At 45.5% G+C, this 24935-nt stretch overlaps 8 protein-coding genes across 8 annotated transcripts; 4 read left to right on the top strand and 4 right to left on the bottom strand.

Annotated features, from left to right (window-relative positions):
- Positions 1-6: 6 nt before the first annotated feature.
- T069G_06265 (cytochrome p450 domain-containing protein) lies at positions 7-2084 on the top strand (the record flags this gene model as incomplete). The annotated part of the gene is made up of 11 exons (XM_056173475.1): positions 7-244; positions 306-409; positions 470-513; positions 574-767; positions 834-931; positions 982-1071; positions 1126-1265; positions 1322-1460; positions 1519-1650; positions 1706-1866; positions 1922-2084. 11 exons carry the CDS (start codon positions 7-9, stop codon positions 2082-2084), a joined length of 1503 nt encoding a protein of 500 aa, XP_056030333.1.
- A 324-nt stretch (positions 2085-2408) lies between these two features.
- On the bottom strand, positions 2409-4184 carry T069G_06264 (aldehyde dehydrogenase family domain-containing protein; the record flags this gene model as incomplete). Its single annotated transcript, XM_056173474.1, has 6 exons — positions 2409-2697; positions 2754-3155; positions 3220-3522; positions 3601-3715; positions 3783-3926; positions 3986-4184. The coding sequence occupies 6 exons, from the start codon at positions 4182-4184 to the stop codon at positions 2409-2411; spliced, it is 1452 nt and encodes a 483-aa protein (XP_056030332.1).
- An 803-nt stretch (positions 4185-4987) lies between these two features.
- T069G_06263 (cytochrome p450 domain-containing protein) lies at positions 4988-6691 on the top strand (the record flags this gene model as incomplete). Its single annotated transcript, XM_056173473.1, has 4 exons — positions 4988-5278; positions 5344-5966; positions 6017-6434; positions 6497-6691. The coding sequence occupies 4 exons, from the start codon at positions 4988-4990 to the stop codon at positions 6689-6691; spliced, it is 1527 nt and encodes a 508-aa protein (XP_056030331.1).
- A 4420-nt stretch (positions 6692-11111) lies between these two features.
- T069G_06262 (zinc-binding dehydrogenase domain-containing protein) lies at positions 11112-12134 on the bottom strand (the record flags this gene model as incomplete). Its single annotated transcript, XM_056173472.1, has 2 exons — positions 11112-11534; positions 11607-12134. 2 exons carry the CDS (start codon positions 12132-12134, stop codon positions 11112-11114), a joined length of 951 nt encoding a protein of 316 aa, XP_056030330.1.
- Positions 12135-16090: 3956 nt separating this feature from the next.
- Positions 16091-17186, bottom strand: T069G_06261 (short chain dehydrogenase domain-containing protein; the record flags this gene model as incomplete). The annotated part of the gene is made up of 2 exons (XM_056173471.1): positions 16091-16214; positions 16276-17186. 2 exons carry the CDS (start codon positions 17184-17186, stop codon positions 16091-16093), a joined length of 1035 nt encoding a protein of 344 aa, XP_056030329.1.
- Positions 17187-17664: 478 nt separating this feature from the next.
- T069G_06260 (uncharacterized protein) lies at positions 17665-19688 on the top strand (the record flags this gene model as incomplete). Its single annotated transcript, XM_056173470.1, has 5 exons — positions 17665-17878; positions 17963-17971; positions 18040-18330; positions 18408-18840; positions 18902-19688. The coding sequence occupies 5 exons, from the start codon at positions 17665-17667 to the stop codon at positions 19686-19688; spliced, it is 1734 nt and encodes a 577-aa protein (XP_056030328.1).
- An 812-nt stretch (positions 19689-20500) lies between these two features.
- On the top strand, positions 20501-21975 carry T069G_06259 (metallopeptidase family m24 domain-containing protein; the record flags this gene model as incomplete). The annotated part of the gene is made up of 2 exons (XM_056173469.1): positions 20501-21757; positions 21832-21975. 2 exons carry the CDS (start codon positions 20501-20503, stop codon positions 21973-21975), a joined length of 1401 nt encoding a protein of 466 aa, XP_056030327.1.
- Positions 21976-22580: 605 nt separating this feature from the next.
- Positions 22581-24808, bottom strand: T069G_06258 (fungal zn(2)-Cys(6) binuclear cluster domain-containing protein; the record flags this gene model as incomplete). The annotated part of the gene is made up of 4 exons (XM_056173468.1): positions 22581-23621; positions 23712-23846; positions 23940-24667; positions 24745-24808. 4 exons carry the CDS (start codon positions 24806-24808, stop codon positions 22581-22583), a joined length of 1968 nt encoding a protein of 655 aa, XP_056030326.1.
- Positions 24809-24935: the final 127 nt, after the last annotated feature.

Raw genomic sequence — 24935 nt, 5'->3', positions numbered from 1 at the left:
ATAAAAATGGCGGTCATTTCCTTTCAGTCCCTTCCAGTCGCAACACAAACCGCGGCTCTTGCATCTATGATTGCCATCTCACTCTGCAGTTATACTCTCTTTTGCGTTATATACAACCTATTTTTTCACCCTCTGCGACGATTTCCGGGACCCTTATTGGCAAAGGTTTCTGGTGCTTGGGCACGAGTGCAAAACTTTTATGGGCGCAAAGCGCATAAGATTCATGAAGCCCACATTCATTACGGTATTGGACTATCATTTTTACAGGCGCTGGAGATTTTGAAGTGGTTGCTAAGCCTTCATAGGCCCAGTCGTTCGTATTGGGCCCAACATGCTGTCCTTCAGCGACCCTTCAGCATTACGCGATATTTATACGTCAAAAGCATTCGTCAAAGAAGGAGGATTTTATGTGAGCTCTTTTCGAACGATATAGAACGTGGTCCTAGAAGCTAGCCTAACCTGTCGCAAGCGAGCAAAAAGAATCTACCACGAAGAGCATCTACTGAGTTTCACGTATTATTTCACGCCGAGCCCGTATAAATGATGATGAATTGACTCTAAATTCTCAAATAGTGATCCGGAGGCCCACTCTCAGCGACGGAAACTGCTCTCTCGTGGATTCTCTCAAAGCGCAATGCGAGATTTTGAGCCCAAAGTAGCGTCAAAGATATATACTGTCCTAGATCAATGGGCCAAAATTGCGTCCACCAGTGATTCAGCAGTTGACATCTTCCGCTGGACGCACATGCTTGGATTTGACACTGTCTGTATGTTGTATCAAGATCGACCACGATTTAGTTACATTTGTTGCATGCTAACTATCACATACATAGATCACCTCATGTTTGATGTTGACCCAGGAACCGTCAAGACAGGCGTGGAAAGCGAGGTAATGCAATACATGCGCGCATGGAAGCTTATCTATATTTATGTTAGTTTCTTGTATTCCATTTGCATTATACTGGCTAACGAGTATACTAGAAAGAGTTTGTTCCACTGCTTGAGAATTGGGGTATTTACGTTCCAGGATACATAGGGTCCTACTTTCGTAAAGTCCATGCGTGGAAAAAGGCATGGAATCCTAACTTGCGTTTGCTCGAGTAGCTGCTAACCAGTTACACCCAGATGGCGATAGGCATTGTCAACTCATGTAGGGCTAATGGGACTAAGACAGCATTTCTAAGCCGTGTTCTGGAGACTGGAGATGGGAAGTCACGTCCTTTACTCACAGACTCTATCCTTGCAGAAGAATGCATGAGCGGAATGTTCGTGGTGTTTCATCTTCATATAATGCCCCCTTGACTGACTTAAAGACTTATAGGTTTGGAGGTAGCGGCACAACTGCCAACACTTTTGTTTATCTTGTTTGGGCTACGGCTCAGCAGCCAGATATCATTCGACGGCTGCAAGAGGAATTGGATAAATGTTTTCCAGATACGTCAACTATTTCTGACTACCTCGTAAGGATTATCTTACCGCAAAGCATGTCTTGGTTGTGGTGCTAATGCTCAGCGACAGACTTGTAATAAGCTGCCGTACCTCAATGCTGTTATATATGAAACAATGAGGCTTTATCCATCAACAATTGCTATATTGCCTCGTACATCAATAGAAAACACGACTGTTGCCAATATGACTATACCCAAAGGGGTACGAATGTCGCCAAATCGGAGTCATGTTAACTATCAGCTAATAGGTGTTATAGACTATTGTTGGCACCCAAAATTATACCACCCACCGTTGTGAAGATGTCTTTCCTCAAGCAGACAAATTTATTCCCGAAAGATGGTTGGTAGATGATCCTACACCACTAAAGGAGGCATTCACCCCCTTTTCCTTAGGGCCTCGAAAATGCATTGGACTAAAGTAAGTTCTTACCGAATATATTCTGAGGAGCATTCACTGACCCGCTACTTGTAAGTCTCGCCGAAATGGAACTTCGCATACTGACGGCATCATTTTTCCGGAGGTTCAATGTTAGTCTTGATTCTTCAATGAAGATGGAAGATATGGTTCAGTATGACACGTTCAATGCCGCACCAGTCGGTGCAAAATTATTGGTGCATCTTGTAGAAAGGAAATAGATGTGTCTACAACAACAATATTATGGATAGGCTTTTAGTCAGCTTCCGGCCAATTTAGTCCCATTGATCGGAACTTTTTGTGTGAATAGAATATTCTTATTTACTTCGATATCATGCCAGTATGACCATTCAACAGTTCAATGAGAAGGAAAATATTTGCGGTACGTTGTAAGAAAATGTATACACTTTTGCTTATGCGGCTACAAAAGGTCCGTAGCACCGTAGGAAGCAGTCTACTATTACTGCCAATCTTAGATCCATTTACTATAAACCAGAGTAGTCAAGAAATATATATATATACCAAATAAGGTTATACAAAAGCATTCATGTCAGATCAATATACACAGACTTGACTTCAGTCCAGGACTCAAGGCCTTCTTGACCAAGTTCTCTCCCACTTCCGGAGCTTTTATAGCCTCCAAGTGGCAAGTCTTGACTATAGTAAGGTGAAGCAGTGTTGACTCCAACTGCACCCGCCTCAAATCCCTTTGCTATCCTAATCGCTCTATTCAAGTCACGCGTAAAAACACTTGCATATAGCCCGTACTCCGTGTCATTTGCTCTGGCTAATACATCTTCCTCATTTGTAAAAGTGCTCACACAAGAGATTGCACTGGAGTATATTCTGTCAGCTACATTTCTTTTAGCGATATAAAAGAACAATCTTACCCAAATATCTCTTTTTTCATAATATCGCTTTGCCCTGGTGGATGTAATACAACAGCCGGCGGAATGAAGCAACCTTTTCCTTCTAGGGGACGTCCCCCTAGGATAAATTCAAGGCCATCATCTGCTGCCTTTTGAAGTACCTTCGAAATGTTATCGTATTGTTGTCTGTCCGCCTGGGGTCCAAAAGTGGTAGTAGTCTCAAGAGGATCCCCAATCTTTCCCATAATCTTCAAAATGTTGGCTTTGTAAAGTTCAATGAAGCGATTAGCCACACCTGTATGCACGTAGACTCTCGTACATGCCATACAAATCTGACCAGAGTTGAACGTAATGCTAAACGCGGCCGCTGCTGCTGCCTTTTCCAGATCTGCGTCCTCAAATACAATCAGAGGACTCTTCCCTCTGAAGGAATGAGTCAATATCGGTCCTCCAGACTCTTCAAATTCAATATCCAAATGTGACTTACCCGAGTTCCAACGTGCATACCTTCAGATTTGATTCGGCTGCAGCTCGTTGGACAATTTTGCCAGTAGCGTGGCTGCCAGTGAAAGAGATTTTCCGAATTTCCATATGACGAGCAATAGCGTCTCCACATGGATTTCCAAATCCTGAAAGCACATTCAGGACACCAGGTGGTAGCCCTGCCTCTTTTGCAAGGCGCGCAAATAACAGGGGACTGAGAGGGGCCCTTTCAGACGATTTCAAAACCATTGTATTGCCAGCCATTAGAGCCGGCGCAACTTTGAAAGCAAGCATGACTAGAGGGACACTATATCAAACGTATCAGTTTCAATTAGTCATTTCTCATCAATATTTACTATCCACTGCGCTTAAGGGAATCTCTCACTTCCAAGGGATAATGGCGCCTGTAACTCCGTAAGGCTGTCGTAAGGAAATGTTGAGGTGGTCTTTTGAGCCAAGAGACGTGATGCCGTGGACATCGTACGCTTTCCCGACAAAGTCTTGTCATAGAAACAAATTAGAGAACAGACCATCTTCATTTACAATACATATCAGGTAAGGACTTACACCGTATTGTTGCCACTGCTAAGGTATGATCTGTGTATGTCGACAAGGGCTTCCCCATAGATATTGCATCGAGATAAGCAAAATGAGCAGCATGTTGTTCTACCAAATCCGCAAGCTTTTGTAGTATACGCTGACGGTCGGAAGCTGGCAAATGATTCTATTAGCTGTCAGATCCTAAAATTATGGTAAGGATAGCGGAATACCTTCAGCCTGAGCCCATGCAGGAAACGCATTTTTAGCGCTCTGAACAGCTATGTCCACGTCTTCTGCCCCACCTTCATAAATCTCTGCAGTCAACTTGTCCGTGGCCGGATTGATCAACTTGAAGATCTTGCCTCGAATGGAGGGTGTAAACTCTCCATTAATGAAGAGCCTTGTCTCAATGTTTGCAAACTCGGCCATGTTATAAAGTATGAGAAGTATATGCGCCTTGAACATCAAGTAATGACTGGCCGTAAATTTCTCTCGCAATTGAGTCCTCTTTGTGTTTCGGACGATATTGGCTTCTTATATTATATACAGGATGAGCTATTGGAAAGAAGACATTGGCCCATCTAGGTAGCCCGGCATGATGTTGACTTTGTTAATCCGACTACTTTCCGAACCTGCCCGCACTTGAACTTCATCATCCCGAATTCTGTCTTCGATGTATTACCATACATTAACACTATACTACGCTAAGCTCATCGACATCAATGGGCTTGGTAGATGTGTACATTGAAGATGTCTTCCCACTTTATGAAAGCCTGTGACAAATTCATTTCGTGAACCATTCCATATTCAGCTACGGGGAGATAACAGCCTCGGGTAGTGCCAGAACCGATCCGCGACCCCAGGTTTTCCAACCCCGCGTTGATCTCGCAAATGCAGAATGTGGGGTATCTCTGATAGAGGTTTAGCTAGTCTGGGGAAATGACCTACCGTTTACAACCGTTGCCGACCCCGTGATACCCCCGGAGCGCTTGGAATGTTTTTCTACAAATGCAATGCAGTAATGTTTCGAGATCTAGTATATGTAGCTGATTTATTACCAACACGAACACGCCATTAGGAGCAATGCTTCGACCTTAAGCAAGGGGGTAGTTTCATGTTGCACATTCTTCCGCTTATGAGTCTCAGCTCTCATGATTCAAAACATCGAGATGAGCGTTTTCACACCTAGTCTGCCGTGGGTGCGACAAATAATCTCACGAGCGCTTGAAGCTATGCTACAAGCAATAACACGGTACGGCTTATTTCTAGCTTTGATCGGAGCTGCCGCCTATTCGTTCCGCATTCGGTATCGTAAAGGCCTGCAAGATATTCCTGGCCCATTCTGGGCGTCTATTCTTTCGTTCGACCGTGTCATCACCACCGCCTCGGGAAAACAGCAGCACAAACACTTGCAGTATCATAATACTTATGGCCCATTTGTAAGAGTGGGACCCAATCATGTGTCTATCTCTCGGGGAGAATTTATAACACAGATTTACGGCATAGGAAATGCTTATCCCAAGGTAAATCTATAACAGTGTGACGTACCTTGAGGATGAATGATAGTGATTAACAATATGTTCCAAAGAGCGAATTTTACTCCGTTTTCGATGCGATTACTCCTCATGGAGTCAGATTTCCCACCCTGTTTTCAATCCGAGATGAAAAAGCGCACAAGTCTCTAAAGAGGCCGGTTGCCAGCGCATTCTCGATGACTTCTCTGGTAGAGCTAGAGCCATTGACGGACATTTGCATCGAGATACTTATAAGTAAACTCAACAGAAAACAAGGCCAAAGTGTGGACTTTGGTACATGGCTTCATTGGTATGCGTTCGATGTCATCACTTCACTAACCTTTTCGACACGACAAGGTTTCATGGAAACAGAAAAAGATGTTGACGGCATAATCAATGCCATTGAAGGCCGACTTGTTTACAACTCAATAATAGGCCAAGTTCCATTTCTTCACAAGTTTCTTCTCGGAAACAACTTTATCGCCGCATGTGCCCAAGCAGTTCCATTAGTAGCTAAGTTGAACACGGTGCGTTCTATAGTCAAATTCGCAGCATCTCAGCTTGAAAAGCGCACCATGGGCAAATCTCTATCCTCCAGTGATCAGAACCATGACTTGCTTGATCGCTTCAGGCGTGTCCGTGATAGCGAAGAAGTCATGACAAACGGAGACCTGCTGAATCATGCGGCGTCAAATGTGTGGGTGCTCCCCTCTGAACATCTATTCTCAGTCACTTACATATGTACAGATTTGCTGGAAGTGATACTACCGCGATTTCACTGCGCTCAATGTTCTATTATTTGTGCAAGAATAAGCGGTGCTATGAAAAGTTGCGTGAGGAGATCGACAATATGGATAAGGAAGGTAGTCTTTCTAGTCCAATTACATTTGGTGAAGCATCTCGCATGCCATACCTCCAGGCGTGTATGAAGGAGGCTATGCGACTTCACCCTGCGGTTGGCCAGATGCTAGAACGAGTTGTCCCTGAACAGGGAGCGCAGTTCGGACAACACTGGCTCCCACCTGGCACAATCGTCGGAATAAACCCGTGGGTGGTTAGTCGGGAAAGAACAGTATACGGAGAGGATGTTGATGACTTTCGGCCTGAGCGATGGTTAGATGCGACACCCGAAGCTGCCAAATACATGCAAAGGAATTTCTTGGCAGTCAGTCTCTCTTCCAATAGCAAACCGCATTGCAACTTGATACTGACCCCTTTGACTCTCAGTTCGGATCAGGAGGGCGCTCTTGTCTTGGGAAGAATATTTCTCTGCTTGAAATGTCCAAACTTGTTCCAGAACTACTCCGACGCTTCGACATTGAGCTATCAAGCCCCATGACAGATTGGACACTGAATACATTCTGGTTTGTCAAGCAAACAGACCTGTTTTGTAATATAAAGAAGAGACCAACGAGCGAATAAAGCTAGCTTAACCACGAGACAAATACTCCAATCAGGTACATTGTGCGGCGCAAAACAAATCGAGTATCACTCCAAAGCTAGACAGGTAGCCAATGAGTCACAGAAACAAGTATTGTTGCTCGGAATTTTAGGCAAAAGGTCACTTCACATATGTTTATCGGAGTCAGAACGTCGAGCACCGGCAATGCAGGGGACGTGTGTGGATGGCTAGAGTGACAGGCTAGTAATACGAATTAGCCCTATAAAGCCCTTGTTACGTGATTCTGTAGACATTTTCAAGAATTTGCCAAAGCGGATGAAGTAAATATTTGACCACTAAGAACCACGAGTTCGAGAAGCAAATCACAGACATCTTTTTTGCAGATAGGTATCCAAAAATACTTGCGTCTTCGGAATAAACTCTACCTCTTTACCTACTGGAGCCGAATTCATGTTAGCAATAGAGAATCCAAAGGTTAGAAAGTAGCAATATAATCCACATTTGCAATAATGTCGATGTATAGTAATAGATCAGTCCATCTAACATTCCTGGATAATAACTTTTCTCTGTGCACATAGATTTAGCCTCCCCGTGGAGCTCAATCGGGGTGAAGCGTGTGGGGTCCAGCCGTCTTGTCATTACATGTACTCATGTGTCCGGAAAGTCTGGGGTTAGCTCGGAACCGTCGCTAGGTCAGCTTCTAAATGCAAACATTCTTACTCCGCAACAAAATATCTCCTCTCCAAATTCTCACTTCACCCTCCATCTCTTTTTTAACTGCAGAGCTTTCTATTTCATTGGCGGTCCCAGGTGGCCACGAATCGAAAAGACTTGTCCGGCATTCCAGAGAACATCACAAGATTCGCTACTACTGTCTTTCGTCCAACATGTCGCAAGATGATTATGGATATTATTCAACACTCACTTTGGACGGCCCTACAATCGGAGCCCGGGATGATCCATTATCCTCGCCCAGGACCTCCAACCCACAGATTGCGACTGAAAAGCCCAAGCCAAGGCGTAAAAGGGTAACTCTCGCTTGCGATTCATGTCGTGATCGTAAGACACGGTGTGACGGCGTCCGACCGATATGCGGGCCCTGCAAAAGAAGGAAGAAAGCCTCGTGCGACTTCCAAGAGGATACATTAAAGCCCAGTCGGTAAGTGATATATTGGTACCGTCTCCATCCCAGAGATTCTTCGAGTTATTACTAATGCAGTTTAATGATCAGCTATGCATCCAAGTTGGAGCGTCGGATTACTGCTCTGGAGGAGCAGTCTTCCATGGCGAATATGTCGGTCAGAGATGTCGAATTAGCACACAAAGAGGCTTCAGTATGTAAACGCAACTATACACAACACCATTGACTTCCCATCTCACACCCTCGCTTGCTTGTTGCGGTAAGACAACTTATTAATGTTTCGTCTTGAGCGCATAGAAAGGGCAAAGGACGCCAAATGAGCCCGACCAATGCAAGCTCCAGCCTAACGACAGCCCAGTCAACAGTATTTCCAGAACATCTGCCGGTTCTGGATCCGTAATCTCAGATTTGACTTCCACACGCAGGACAGCTAGGCCCAAGCGACAGTGGTCTACTGCTTCAGAGCGTCGCCCCTCTCAAAATATGGATGCCATGGTTGCTATTCCATTCTCAGCTAATTCTAGAGATGGATACTATGGCAATTCATCGTCTGTTGCCTTCCTGAATTGGGTTGGAAAAAGCGCGCAAACCTCTGCGAGCTGTGGAGAACTCCTCCCAGAGCCAGCTCATTTGAGTCAGCCACCTCATGGATACGACTTAGAAGAACCTCGACATATCGATGCAGCTGACTTCGATTTACCACAACGGCGAGTTGCTGACAGCCTTGTGCAAACTTTTTTTCAGCTGGTCCACCCTCTTTATCCCCTCCTTCATCAACCAACTTTCATGGCTTCCTATGAGCAGCTATGGACTTCGTCATATAACCCAGTAGATTCCGCGATAGGGAGTGACATACAAGATTCAATTTTCCACGCCATGTTGAATCTCGTTTTTGCCATGGGCTGTCCATTTTCTACAACCATACCACCGCAAGATAGAAGCTCTCACGCTAGCAAATTCTTTCGGAGAGCGCAGGGAGCCCTATCATTTAATATCCTCGAAGCGGATTCTTTGCCTTCGGTGCAGTTCCTCTTGCTCACCAGTCTCTATCTTCAATCGACCAGCCACGCCCATAGATGTTGGAATACTGTTGGACTCGCTATAAGAGCAGCTCAGGGCCTGGGACTACACATTGACGATGAATCCTCCCCTTGTCCACCAAGCAGGCTGGAAACCGAAATGAAGAGGCGAATATGGCACATTTGTGTTACCCTCGATAGGTGAGAAACCATTCATGATTAATATATACAGTTACTAATTACTCCCCCACTGAGACAGAGTGTTGGCTATGACATTTGGTCGTCCAACCATGACATCACATAAATGGACTGTACAACTTCCAGAGCTCATAGACGATGAATATCTGACAGAAGCGAATCACCACAGTTCTAGTAATGGTCTCCAGCCAGCAACGGTTACACCCAGGATTGGATGCTTCGTTTACACGCTCAAGTTGTTTAGTATCATGGATGATATACTTTCGGCGTTCTATAATGTACCGGATGGCATGGAATCGACGAACAAATCTTCTGAACGCCAGCTACCAGACCTAGATTTTACTAGCATGGTAGAACTGGATAGGCGCCTGAACGAGTTTGAAGCTGCATTGCCGTCTTGGCTAACACCATCGGGGTGTGAAACCACGCCTGATGCGACACAGCTGGGCTGCAACGCTCTCCAGGTAAACGTCTTACGCGCGAGGTATGTAACATTTAAGCCATGAATTCGAAGCGTAAATGTCATGGATATTAAGCTTACGATGGTCAAGATTTTTGCACACTAGACTGTTATTATTGCGCCCAGTGTTTCTCGCGTATGTTCAGAAGTGTGCCGTGGAACGGACGAATCCCACATCAACCGGCATCTCAGGTTTTGATCAACAGTTTTATCTGTATGGTTCAAATCGTTGCATCGCCACGTCACACGACATCATTTCGCATCTCCATGCAAACATAACTAGCCTCGCGCAGCCTGCGCCCTGGTACGTTGTATATTGTGAGAGCCCCTTCTTCTTTCTTTCGCCTTGTCTCGTACTAATGAAGACCCCCGCACTAGTTACTCTCACAGCTGCAACTACTCTTTTTGCGGCGAGACTAGGTTCTAGGATCTCTGTCGATAGCCCAGCAGCCACATTTGACACTTCTTGGGAACGATGCACAAATATCTTGAATCACCTCAAGGGCTTGACACAATCGGCTGCACAAGGGATTGCGGTCCTCCAATCGCTTTACCAGAGAGTTTCTGCATCCTCAGCTGGTGGGATTGATACCTTTAATGACCAGCCTGTTGAGCGATCAGATGCTTCTGGAGAGCCACCAGTCTCAAGCGCATTTTACATCAATGACGACCATGTCAGTTCTATACTAAGGAATCCTCTAACCGGCGAAGACTGGTTTCGTAATACTAGCTTGAATCTAGATTGGTTGGATTTGGAATTGGAAGAGTCAATTATTTAGTTAAGTAGCTTAAGATGCATCCCACATATAATTGCTATTTTACCACTACCACTACTTTTTTGAGCTGCTGCTAATTTCGCTGGCTGTTAATTCTTTTTAGTTGAGACTTGGTTCCGAATTTTACTTCCATTTGCGGACGTCGGGGAGATAAGACGTTTTCTTCCGAGCTATTAGTGCGAGCGCCCTCTTTTCTTGGTACTCAGGTTCCAGTCCCATACCTAATGTAAGGCGTACCTAGTAGTAGAGGGTGGGCGCCACCTAATTCTCATCGCTGGGCTCGGTATATCTCTTGATATCGGACGAAAAAAAAAAAAAAAGTTTGATGCTTGCACATGCTTAATAAGAAAGTATTTTCCATTCTGTCTTTTATTTTTGGAATTGAAGTGACGGTTATGGTTGCTTTTAGTAACACCACATGGCAGAGTGCTACCCTATAGCTATACATGTTAAGAGATTTTGGAGAATAAAACGTATGTGTAAATACGGCAATAATGTAATGTAGCCGGTATAAATATCAGTGGCTCTAGATATGTAGAAACTGACTTGCTCACAGAGTTCGAGCAACGAAATCGGACATGAGATGTTGAAACTACGTGTATCACTCAATGCTGCTAAAGCCTTTCGGCAGCTGATGCTAAGATTTAAAGAGCGTAATTGAAGTAAACATAATGTCCCCTGAAGAATATGCTCTCATGAAAAAGGTTCCTTAAATAGAGTTCAATTTTATGCCAGTTATAGACTAACTAAACATCGTTTGAAGCAATGTCAGGCAAGCGCTATGTGCGTGCCCTTTTACAAACACACAGGTGCCTAACTAGGAACAGACTCCCACTATCCATCCGTCTACATTCCTCCAGAGATCTTGACCACTACTTTGCCTCTTGTGTGGCCTGCCTCAACCTTCTCCCAAGCCTTTGCAAAATCGTCAAATTCAACCACACTGTCAACAATGGGTTTAACTCTGTCCGCTTCAATCAGGTGTGTGATCGAATCTAGATCAGTACCCTTAGGATTAACTAGGTAGAATGAGCTGTTGGCTTTCTTAGTAACTCCGTCGGGGCGATTCTGCTCCGGGAAACCGCAAACGCTAATAATGTTACCTCCCTCTCTTACAGCGTGCCATGAATACGCGAGTGACGGGCCTCCAATCGTGTCGATGATCAAATCTACCTCTCTTGATTGATCATAAGCTACCCAGTCCGAAATATCTTGATCCGTGTAATCGATTATCTCAGTAGCGCCTAGGCTACGAACAAAGCCGATATTCTTAGTAGAGGTAACACCGATTATACTTCCGACGCCTGCCTCTCGAGCGAGCTGGATGGCCCAGCTACCTACACTGCTAGACGCAGAGGTAATGAGGACACGAAGATTAGCATTGGTGTTTTTTGCGATCTGGTCTCCTGCCAAGGCAGCCACACAAATATTTCCTTGTGTAAAGAGAGCCTGGTATGCCGTCAATGAACTTAGTGGAGTAGCTGCAGTCTCTATCCAACTGAGATTCTTAGGCTTCAGGGCGAGTTCGCTTTCCCGTGGGAGTGCATACTCTGCACCAGCGCCGGGACGATTGGCCTCAATTCGTGCATATACGGAGTCTCCGATTTTAAATTTGCTGCCCTCTGGCGCTGAAAGTACACTGCCAGCAAGATCCTGTCCCGGGATAAGAATCTTGCTAGGCAGTATGTATTCAGGGGCATATAGTGCCCAGTCCAGTTCGCCTTTGCAGGGTGCGGTTGCATGTACTCTGACGAGAACATCTTGAGGATGAGTAGGTATCGGAATTGGCTTTTGAGTAAGGATCAGCGCATGAGAAGTCTTATCGGGTTGAATAATGGCTTTCATTTGCTGAGTATTTGTGGCAGCCATGACAATGTCCAAACTGTAGAAGAAATGTTGAGGCAATATAACACACTCAAAAGAAATGATGTTTTTACCTAGAGCTCTTGTTATTATAGTGAGAGACTGGATGTGTTTTCATCGATTGTTCTGTGGAGCGTAAGACTGCCTTTTATAAGATATTCCCTCCTGAGTATCATCTTGATCGACCCAGTCGCAAGCCCGTTTCACCGATATTTTCTACATTACACCCATCCTCATGATCCACTGATGTCATAACTATGCCTATGAATATTGAGTAACCCCGAACAAGGAGTCCGATCTAATTTCAGTCGACCTAAAGCACCGAGCTACTGAGTGTGCCAAGTTTCATCAACCAGTATGATTATACAAGCTCACTCGGACATAGCAATCCATAAGTTCCCGAATGACGCAATGCTGTTCTGAAACCGAATAATGTCCAAGGAAAGAAGTATACCGGATCACAAATGCGTGAGTAATAACGATATGGGTGGTGTAACTAGTATGGCGGTAAGAGATCGAATCGCTAGTTGCGGCAGAAACGTTTCGCTTGATTGGCGTATTTTATCCGAGCCCATGGAACAACTCAGCTAGCCGGACTACCCTTCTGCAAAATGTAGCTAGCTGAGTGGCGTAAGTCCCACAAGGACAAAGTACATAGCTTGATTTGGCTCCCAGCAGCTTCATTGTTTCCATAGGCGAATCGAAATCCCGTTCCCTATTTTGGCCGCCCATTAGACGTAAGTCGTGGGCCTTCGCTCTGGTTGCGGGCTTCTCTATACGCCAATGCTGTAGAAAAAGAGTCAAATTCGCTCGTGCTTGTGCCAAAGTGGCAGAAAGCGTTGTTCTGATTCGTTGCACGTATACGACAACCGCGAAGAACTTTTCAGATCCCTGCATTATAGAGTCTGACGTGAAGCAGGGAGGTCATGATCTATCGGACACTAAACACAATTTGCGCATTGGTTTACGAGGCGAGAGTCAGGAGAGAAGAATTTACGATACTAACAGAGTTTTAACAATAAGACACAAGATTTCACGGAAGCATCCAGTTATACGAATACAAAAGATGTGAGGTGGGCAATTTAAATTTTGTTATACAACGTATTCAACAAGCCAGAATACCTATGCAGGTGTGTTTTCGGCAATGTACATCTAGAGGCAACATGACCTGTCTCTCCTGCAATTTAGAGTACCATATAACGGTATCATTATATGCAATTGCCGCCCATAACGCTTCCTTTGCGTTATTTAGTTACTTAAGATAAACACAATGTTAAACCATTAAAGACGATGTTATGGGTACCTGTACGTACTTGGCATTCCTTCTGTAAGAGTTCAGCTAGGTGGGTAGTAGTAGGGGAGGGCGTTAGTGAGGTTAGTACATGTACCCTCATATGAGCTGACTCAGCTCTATACAACAGGATCTTGAAGGTCCAGAGATACCGGGGTTTTTATGTAGTCACGTCACTTTGATAGCTAGTACCAAACCTCTTCGCTATTATTCCGCCATCACATGCCGTGGTATCCGCCAAAGCTCGATTTACAACCGGAGTACTTGCGTCAAGAGTAAGCCTATATGGAACGAGCAGGCGCTTTTTGGGGCATCCGCCATCTGGCGACGTCAAAGGAGAGGCCTCGTCGCACAATGCATTCTAAGGTCCGAAGCGGTTCGTCGACATCACATTGCTTCGCTCTGCGGTTGGCCAATGCTGATTTATTCCGTAGGCTGTGGTACATGCAAACGCCGCAAACTGAAATGCGACGAAGGGAAGCCGGAATGTGAGCGGTGTGTCAAATCAGGCATCGAGTGCCTAGGCTATGGGCCGCCAAAAGTGAAGACACAGCAAACCATCCACCCTTCTCCACGGTCGCTCGTAACCTTACGGCCCAAAAACGTACAAAGGAGAATTGTACAGACTGACAGAGTGCTGCCGACTCCGCAACTGACTCGCAGCCTCTCACCCATCCATCTTAATTCATCGGATGTCGGATACTTCGACATGTTTCGGCATTATATCCTGCGTGATATACAGGTGTGGTGCCGCGGCCTGGGGTTTGACACGTATTTGATTCAAGAGTTCATGCGAGAAGAAAGTGTCCGAGCCGCCATTCTCGGCCTCACGGCAATGTCCAAGGCAACTCAGCTCTCATATGAACAGCTGACCGGTAAGAAGAAGATAATGACCGCGCGTGAACTAACTTCTGGAGAGCATATATCACGACTTAAAATTGACCGCCACCATCATCACGAGGCGTTGAAACATTACACTAAAGCGATTTACTTGTGTCGCCAGCGTGCGGTTACTATTAATTCCAACGATTCGATTCGACCCTTGATCACATCTACACTCATGTTTGTCATCCTAGAAGTGCTTCAAGGAAACATGGATGCATCAAGCAAGTTGTTGTTATCCGCGTTAGGGTTTTTAAAGGCGGAAACCAGACGACACAACCCCACAAGATACACCCTCAACAGCAATCTTACCGATGACGAAGAGAGGACTGCGAGACTTGAGGATATCTTCTACCACCTCTACGTCAAGTGCCCGCAGTATATATGGACGCACAGTAGGGGAGACCTCTGTGATCGAATTCAGCCACACGAAATACCTACTTTGCCGACGAAAGATTTGCCCGTGGCTTTACTTTGCATCAACTGGGAGAGAACAATGCGCCTAGTCAAGAGGTTCTCAATGTCATTGCGTCCTGAGATACCGATATACGAATATGAAGGCGAACAATGCCGTTATATCGCCCACATTCGACAATGGAAGCCCTTGTTGAAGCGCATGCTCAGAACTCAGGATATCCGCTCTCGCTTGGAACTGAGGGCTATCGAAGTTGAGGTACTGATAGCTCTAATATATTTAGAGTGTTGCTTGGATCCCACCGACGGGCTTTGGGATACCAAGAAGACGCAATACCGAGAAATCATCACTGTACTCGAGAAACTGGTTAATGACATGGAAATTATATCGGACCATGTGAAATTCATGTTCGACTTTTGGCTTATTCCCCCTTTGACGATTATAATTACTCAAAGCCGGAATTACGAAACTAGGCAAAAGGTCTTAAATTTACTGGTACAAGTCGTCTCTCATAGTGCCACATGGATCAGCATTGTACTGGTAAAGTGTCTACAGGCTATTATAGATATTGAAGAACTAGGAAGAGATGACCTTGGGATAATCCCTCCAGCATTTAGATATGACTGGATTAGTTCGAGGTGGAATTTTGAGCAATACAACGTGAATATAGGGCTTAGATCAATGACTGCAAGGTTTACAGAGTCACCGTCTGCGGTTAAATACATTTCAATACAATTTTAAACATTTTGCTTTGTAAATGCGGTATGTTATATCTTGTGAGTGAAGATTTATATCCAAATCGGTGTCACCCGAATAGACCAGCTGAAACTATCGATTAGCGACACACCCAATAAGTATCTCAATCCAATCTACCCCTGAGGTTAAGGTTGTGCCACAGTGCTATTAAACTTGCGCTTCAACCTGGATGTATCGTACACCAAGTACGGGAAGCTGGAATTCACTCTGCTGCCGCGGGGCCATATTTAGTTAACAGGTGCCCCCGGCTCCATGGTCAAACTTCTCAAAGCTCCAACGTATATATGCTGGGAAATACGGTTGGTGTTGAGCAACGTCGGAGTTAATCGTCAACCTAGGAATGTGGACGCAATTTCCATATTTCCTAAAATTGGTACATCATATGGATGCAATCCACGGTAGCTTGTAAAGACTAGTAACCAATTAAGGGCTTTGAAAGCGCTCTTAAAAAGAGGGAAATTGGTTAAATAGTGGTAGTTTGGATGCTAATATAGCTTTTCAATTCAGAAATGAACTATGGTTCTCGATTGATGCTTACTCCCTTCCGCCTTATTACCCGAATGTGGACTTAAGCTATTTGATCGACATTAAGAATAGAATAGATGAACAATTGAAGAGCTAAACCGTCTTTAAAGACCCCAGGATGCTATTCACATCAATAAACTTAAACTCATTTAAAGTCTCTTCCCACAATCTCTTCATGATCTCTTTGCCTTCAGCAGTGTATTGGAAAGGTGCGTACCTATATTGCGAAGTTAACAACAGAAGTGGCTAGTACTGCAAAAATATCATTTGCCACTTACGGTGCAATGGTCCAATTCATAATGACACAGCCATGCGATTCCTTCCCTTTAATAATCGCTGCATCCATGTATGTTGAGGCACCGACCTTTACAGATCGAGCGCTGATAGACTTGAAGAGATTAAGTATAATCCTTGTTGCGCCCCCGATATCGCGTTGCAATTCTGTTCCTTTGACAAATCCTGGTTCGACAAGATTTACAACAACATCATCTGCTGATACCATATCTGTGAGTTTCCATATAAATAACTGACCCAAGAGCTTTGAGGTTGGGTAATTATCAAGAGGATCGAACAAATCGGCTCTGTCAAATGCAGGAAGAAGAGGAACCTCGTTCTTTACTGCGAATTTGGCAGTGATTGAGAGCATTGACGTAACTATTGTCAATCGTCCGGGAAATCCTACCGGGGATTTCTTCTTCAGTATAGGAAGAAGGAGAATCGATAGTAACATCGTGGACAGATAGTTGACCTGTACATTCTCTTCATGTCCGGTATCTGGCGAAGTGCCGAAAGCGGCTCTTCCCATTCCTGCGTTCAAGATGGCAACGTCGAGTCGAGACAGTTCTTTATCAAGTCGCGCTGCAAAAGCTTGGACAGAGTCGTAGGAAGACATATCCAGCTGCCATACCTCAATGCTGGATTTGGGAAATTGTTTCCGAAGACTAGAGGCTGCAGCCTCGCCTTTCGCTGAAGATCTGACGGCAATAATCAGGCGTGAAAGCTTATGAGAAAGCAATTGACGTGCACACTCAAAACCCAAGCCGGTATTAGAACCTGTGACAATGGCAACCTTGTCGGAGAGATTTGTGCTTTGAGGAGGAAACCGAGGTTTGGTGAAGAATTGGTTCTTGATAAATAAGTTGGGAAAAAATGGAGAGGTGAACGGGGGCAGCTCTTTGGAAGATATCATGATGAACTGGATGGTTGACACTCTCCGACTGGGCGGAAATATAAAATGAATTCTGAAGATGAAGAGAGCAGTCTAACTCGATGTAAAATAGATGTCACACTTTCAGAAAGCTATTGAAGAGAGGAATGCAGATGATAGCACTACCTATATATACACATTTGTGCGTGTATCTGATCTATTGGGGACGGAGTTAAGACTGTTTTAAAATCTCTTCATCAGCATCCTTTGAGACTATTGCCCAGTCAGTAATCGCCTACGAGCAATGGCACCGAGACGAAATTACAGAGTCAATCAGAACGACCGAATGAGGCGACACTAATGCAGGATATTGATTACTGGATTAGGTATAGTCTCTAGCTTTCAGATTTGAATGTATTTGATTGGCCAGGTAGTGCCTCATCCCCATATCATCAGGGGGGTCCTCAAAGTGCCGGCCACGGCTAACCTCATGTGGATACGTTGGAGTTGCTGTGCCACAATGCCGGCCTACGCAATACGCTTAAAGATATTTCTCGAACCACCTGGACGCAGACAATTCCTTTCAACGCTTGCCTTTTATCAGAAAACAGTCAATTGCAGATGGGTCGTGGCCCTAGAGGATGAACTCTTTCCAACTCATCTTACCACGTACCTCGTTCTGCGAAACGACCGAATTGCCAATTTCCGCCTAGTTCAACACTCTGACATCAATGGTAAGAGGGTCAATAATTTGGTCCAACTCATAATACTACCTGACCCGAACGGGTTGAGCTAGATATCTCAGATGGCTCCTATAGATGGCGTTGGTACGTAACTGATACCTGCGTGTACCTAAAAAGAACTTATCCGTCTAACAGAGCAATTAATAATTCAGCGGAGATGCCATTCATTATTTCGGATGGAATCGGAAGCACAGAGGCAAATAAACGAAAGTTGATCAGAAGACATGTGATGTTGGGGAAGAATCGAGGCAAGACCCGAAAAGTGAAGCGAGGAGACCACCAGCCTGCTCAGGGTGACTTGGGCTACAACGGCGATGATGTATCGCCCGGATTATCGATCAACATGCGTTATTCGCACATCCCTCCAAAGGTGGGATCTGAGCTATCGTTCACACAGTTTGCAGATTCTGTGGAGCCAGCGTTGATCAAAGACATCTTGAAATGTAATCGTCACCCCGTACTTGCCTTGCACCGGCCGAAAAGCGCACTGCTAATGCTCACTTCCATTGCACAAAACAAGTCTCCTTTATGGCTAAAAGAGTCATTTATCCTCTTGAAAGATGCATCAATTTTGACAAAAAGGACAATTTTGATCGAATGTGGTTCGAGCTCATGACGCAAGACGCCGCATATCTTCATACTGTTCTTTTCACATCCCAGACTTATTTCATGCATACGTCTAGCCAGAACAATCCCGGGGCGGTTAAAACGGTAACCATGCATCATTCTAGGGCACTTCAGCTGCTCCGCGAGAGGCTAGCGGCGAAACATGAAGAGGTCAAGATATCGGATCCTACAATCCTTGTTGTTTTGGCCCTTGCTGGCCATGCGCACATGATTAATGACTATGAGACCGCAAAGACACATATTGACGGCCTCCGGAGGATTGTTCAGTTGAGAGGAGGTTTGTCCACTTTCAGTTACCACCCGAAACTCTCAATAGAGCTCTTGAAGTAAGTGACGGCCACATTCCGGAGCTAAGTTCTCATCTGCTAAGCTATCACTGGGCTCTAGATGCGATTTGGGAATAGCACTCAGCTATGGTACCAAGACCGTCTTCTTCACTGAACCATCGTCGGAATTTTTGATGCCATATCCGGATTTTAAACAGTTCATGACACAACACTCACCAACTCAGCAGGAGACGTATTCCAGCCTGAAACATCTAAATATTGATGAGAAACTAGGAAATACCTGGAGTGTCTTGAGAAGATTCTGCTTGGTAATTAACTCAGCTGCAGAACACAAGCGCCGGCTACCAAAAGAAATCCTCTTAAATACAATGGCGCCCGTAATGTATCGTTTGCTCAATATGACCTTCGAGTCGGGTTCCTTCAATGAATCTATTCGATTAGTCCAGTTAGCATTCTCATCGCACGTCTTCCTTCACTGGCAAGGAGTTACATACCCACACACTTATCTCCCGGAGCGCTTTCGAAACTGTCTCCTTACACTCAAGTTTCCAATCGAATCCTCACCTCACTTGCTTTGCTGGTTGCTTGTGATGGGAGCCATATCGATATTCGGCCCTACCGATAATGCTTGGCTTGTTCCCTGGATACAAGTCAACCTGAGGCTCTGCGAAGTAGAGAGCTGGGATAAGCTACGTCATCAGCTAAAGCAATTTCTTTGGATTGATATCCTTCATGACCGTCTTGGGGAGTCGATCTTTGACATCGCGTGGCCCTTGCAGAAAGATGATGAAAATAGTGGCTTTTACGAAGAACAAGCAGCATCAACGCGCTACAAAGAAAATAGGGATGATTCATATCCTATATGTGCGCATGATACAGCGGATTGACCTCCATATCTATTCCCATAGCAAATACTCATTATCGTTTTCCCGTATAAAAAGTGGAATGGTGGGACTGTCGACATTTGTGCTGCCTCCTGATTGTTTATGGTCGGAATTTACCTAGCTCCTCGACCAGAGATCTGGAAGTCGGATGCCATATCAGTCGAACGAGAACAACAACTGCTTTCATCCAGTCCTAGGTTTCTCGGTCTAATAACTTTTTTTTAATTCTTTCTTCCTTTTTTTTTCTCCAACACAAAAACAGTCAGCGTTGACAGGATCTCTTGTGCGCGCTTCGAATCGCACGGATGCCGACGACATACTCTTACTACCGATCATATGTCCTGCAGATCACGACGCAGCTTACTTTTGCAATCCCTAATTCCATCCATATTTCTGTCAAGTTTAGCTGCGACCAGTTGTTAGGGTGAACAACAACTGGCTTCTAGTAAAGAAAGATCGCAGTTGCCACCTACCTACCTACCTAGGTGTTGAGGGATCTGGCACAGTGCCAGTTGAGAGTGAACGATGCACTCTGCTAGTGGCAACAGATACCTTGTGGAATACGACATCAATTTAGAAGGCCTTCAAGCGATTTCTCCAATGGATCTGAATGCTCAAAGAGTAAATTACAGGCTCAGATACGATGGGCGGGCTTCAGCGTATTTTCCAACACGGTGCATTGCGCATCCTTGCTTTGTCAACCGAACCGGGGCTCTGCGCTAGTGGAAATCCTGTTGTTTTGCGCTGCCTTGGAATTGGCGTCCCTGCTGATTTCACAAATCACTCGCGCGTTAAACCGGAGGTGATACGCCAAGATGTCAGTTGGAAACGATGCAGAGAAGCGATATCTGCTCGCTCCAAAAGAAGTTGAAGTGAAAGGGAGGGAATATCCGCCCGCATCAATTAGTAACAGGATCTTCTGGAAAGTTTTGTTGCCGACCGGACTGTTTTGCGTGTTGCTAGCTCTGGCAGCCCTGACGTACCCTTCCCGCAATCCCAAGTCTAGCTTGACGTCGCCGTTGGAAACATGTGCTTGGAATCACCTCGAGCCGCATCTCTCTCTGTTATCGGTTCCGCCGATTCGCCGGTCCGAGTTTCTTGGGCGTCAGAAGGCTCTGGCACTCGAACTGGACGCTGCTGGGGTCGATGCTTTCATCGCCGAACCATCAGCTTCAACGTCTTATTATGCAAACATTTCTTCAAACTTTCATCTCTCAGAGCGCCCATTTCTGATGATCATTGACAAGGATGGCCAATTCACAACGTTAGTACCCAAGTTTGAAGCTGGCCGCATTGCAAAACTCGACATGGTTTTTGACAACAAAACGACAATCACTTGGATCGAAGAAGAGTCGCCATATGAAGCGCTCGCTCGAGGCACGGGCTACAAGAAAGTGATGATCGACGAGCATGCGCGTTTTATGATTGCAGCCGGCCTGCAAAAGGCAGGAATTGAAGTTGTGCCTATGTCAGAAACCATTCAGTCTCTCCGTTCCATCAAATCGGTGGACGAAATCGCTCTCCTGAAAGGGATCAACTCTTTCACGCTCGCACTGGTTCAGTCCCTGCAAAAGTGCATCCAAATTGGTATGACTCAAGAAGAAGTTATCGACGCTTCCCAGGCACTATTCACACGTGCTGGCGTGGGTCATGGATTTTGGGTGCTGGCGCTGTTTGGCGATCAGGCGGCTCTACCCCATGGCGGTGAGACCGGCCGAACGCTGCAGGAGGGTGAATTTGTTCTTATTGATATTGGATCGGAACTTCATGGATATTGCAGTGATGTAACACGCACAATCTTACCAACCGGAGCCACCGTTAGTGACGACCTCATGGCCGTTTGGCAAATAGTTTGGGACGCGCAGTCAGCTGGTTTGTCGCACATGCATGCAGGTGAAGCGTGCTCGACAATCGACAGTGCCTCTCGCGATGTCATAAAGCGTGCCGGGTATGGCCAATACTACACCCACCGATTGGGACACGGACTTGGCCTGGAAGGACACGAACCGCCATATCTGAATGGTGCTAATGACCAAAAGTTAAAACTGGCTGAAGTAGCCACAAATGAGCCGGTATGATCTACACATTGAGGAAATATCCCAACATCTCTTCTATTATTAAACTTGCTGACCATTAATGGGATCAGGGTATTTACGTCACTACAGAGGAGGCAGCCTTGCTCGGAAAGAAAGTGGGCTTCGGTATAAGACTGGAAGATCCTATCTTGGTCACTGAGAACGGCGGTGTACTATTGACTGGAAGCCGGGCACAATCTCCTTGGAGCCCTTGAAATAGCCAATGCTTGTTCAATTTTAAGTGCCTAGTGGTGTGGTACCTCCACGCCTTTCACTTGCTTCTCGCGGCATTGTTCATTTTGCCCACCTTAATAAGGAATAATGACGATGGCCAATAGCTACTCTCACTTCACAAGACTATACCTCTATATCATTTTCATTTCTGTATATATGTTTCTATGTCCAATACGTACTCATGTCGTATATCAAGGGTGGGATAAGTGACTTGGGCGTGTCAAGTTAAGACCAGTGTTGTCGTTCAACACCCTAATACATCCTTACCTAATCTTAATCATTTAATCCTTATGGAAAACTGTGCTTACTTACCAAGAATTCTCATTCCATTTAAAAGTTAATTAATGTAAGTATGCATCAAGCCTGAAGAACTTATCATTACATCGAGGGCTGCCTTTGTCATTGCATAAGATGTGAGATTGGAGACCTAAATATGTGGCAGCAGCACCAGGAACAAATACGCCTGGAAACAGCGAACAGCAGGGACTCGCAAAGCGAGCTCAATTACAGAGTCATGCAAAACCCCCTTTTCGAAAAGCTGATGATACCTTAGCTCTTGTCTTCTCCGTTGTCCAAATATTATGATCTAAGAAGTATAGCTTTTCGATATGCTAAACCCATGTACGTCGTTAATGTATCGCATGACCTTCTGGATCCATTCCGAAACAATAGCACGTTGTTCGGGCTTGGTTGCTTCGCTGTTTTCCGCTTCCAATATAGCATTTTCTTTCTGTGGGCTATCCATTCTCACCCTCTCGATTTGCTCCTCGAGGCCGGAAAAACTTTCCACAGCAGATTGATCAACGCTCATTCCAGACTGCGTCTCTACAATGCAAACATCCGACTCATCCCCGTAGTAGTCATCTGACATAGATATTTCTGTGTTTATATCATTCACTTGTTCTTTGCTGTAATTTCGTGATGGTAACCGAATATCATGGTATATCTGTGCGACGCGCAAAGGGAACATGAGAACATAGCCGCCCGCTGGCCCATGTGTTGGCTGTAGAAGGAACTCCACGCTACGGCAGATATCACGTACAGCCTTAGGATCTGGTTCAGGTTCGTGTGGGAATGTTAGCGGAGGGTTTGTCTTGTACGAGAAGCACGAGCGCGATGCCTGGTGCTCTTTAAGCTCGTCCATGATGCCCAAGTCGCCTGCAATATCATGCAAAATGAGTAAACAAGAGTGGTAGAAGTTGATCTCCACGGCTCGTCGGAAGTCTGTGAAGAACAGCACAGAATTGAAGATTGGCTGACCCGTGGCTTCATCGGCGGACAACTCATCTGCTCTTTCTGTCCTGGATTCTTGGTATACCTCGAAACAGCAGCCGGGATGCTGTAACTCCCACTCCCAACGTAAGTTTAGAAGCTTAAGATATAGTAGGACGACTCGCTGCCTCAGTGATTCGTATAGATCGTGTGGCCATGTTGTATCACTTGAGGTATATTCCTGCCGCATCTTAACGCGCAGCTTTTCATCTTCCAAGATGCCTGGGATGCAACAAACAATATCGATATAGCGATTGGCAAAGGACTTTTGACTCGGATTCTCACTCCAAGGAATACTTTGCCAGCAGGGGTCTTCAAGGTAGGTTCTCCGGGCTTCTTCCATATGGAGAAGCATCTAGAGGCTTCATGTCAGCTACAGAACAAGAAAGTCGGTACGAGACAAATGTTCAGAAGTCTTGAATGAGAGTTGAAAAGGGTTACTTGCAATATGTGCCCTGGCTCTCTCAAATGCGAGTCTCATATCTTCTTGTCGAAAGGCTTCGGGGCCACATTTTTCTACCCATGCGGCCAAACCGCGAACATGTTCTTTCCACGCGTTGCTGGCCGAATTTGTGATCCACTTTTCGTTTATGATAAATTGTTAGCAGTTCATGGAAAGACCAGCAGTTCAGTGTCACTCCGCAGTAAACCATACGGCACACAAACAACTCACCTCAAAAAGCGCCATGTTCATGACAACCGTCAGTAGGGATACGTTGAGAGTCGGTGACGGCATGAAGTTGCCATCAGTAGAAGATAGTTGAGTCCTAAGTTGACGTAACGCTAATTGATACACCATAATTGCTTGCTGCAAGTTGACTGTATGCTTTGTGAGACGCCCATGAAGAGCCAGCGCAGCAGCTTCAACAGAGAGTTCAAGCGCCGAGGGCTGCATGCCACCACCGATCCATTGGTGACTCTCCAGCACTCCCAGGCCCATACCTTGCGCAATGAGAAGGTTGTAAACGAATTTTTGGACGTGTTTGGCGACATCTCCATGAAGTTGGGCCCAGACACGGCTACCGATGATAAGGGCGCTGATATTGTCGTCAGCCGCAGTGGTTGCAATGGCGACATGTGCGTATGAAGTGGTGAAAACAATGTCATTAGATGGCCAAATACGTAAGCAAGATTGGGGAAATAGCCCTGAGGGCGGCGTGTCCAAGGAGCGCAAATTGTCAATCGTCGTTCTGGATAGGGTTGCATTTCCGACGTTGTGATTGTCAGCACCGCCCTTCATGTCCTGTGGCCTTGAGCTGCTACGAGTACTGTCTCCTCCCTGCGGCAATAGATTACTCTTGGCGCTTCGCCCTGTAGAATTAATGAATCGAAGGGGGCGGCGATAGCCTTGGCACTGAAAACCGCCCTTTTCGCAACGGCCACAAGTTGGATGCCGCGCATCTACCGCAGCCATTGGATTGCGTCAGTCCATATCCAGAATGGCTGCAAGGGTCAAAGAGTGCAAGCGATTGACATACCGCACCTCACATGCCGCGCCTTGCAGGTGGTACAAGCCTTACTACGTCCCGCAACACCAACCATATTGCGATATCTGTCCCGCCTGCTGTACTCCGAATGTAAACAACAGTATGAGTTTAGAGGAACGCTGTTTCCCAATGTGCATAGATTTCACGAGGGGGGGTGTATGAGTAAGGGTCTAAGGTAAAGT

This window comes from Trichoderma breve, chromosome 3 (genome assembly GCF_028502605.1).
Source record: "Trichoderma breve strain T069 chromosome 3, whole genome shotgun sequence".
NCBI lineage: Eukaryota > Fungi > Ascomycota > Sordariomycetes > Hypocreales > Hypocreaceae > Trichoderma > Trichoderma breve.
Note: the sequence above shows the minus strand (reverse complement) of the source record. Positions and strands in the feature narration are given on the sequence as shown.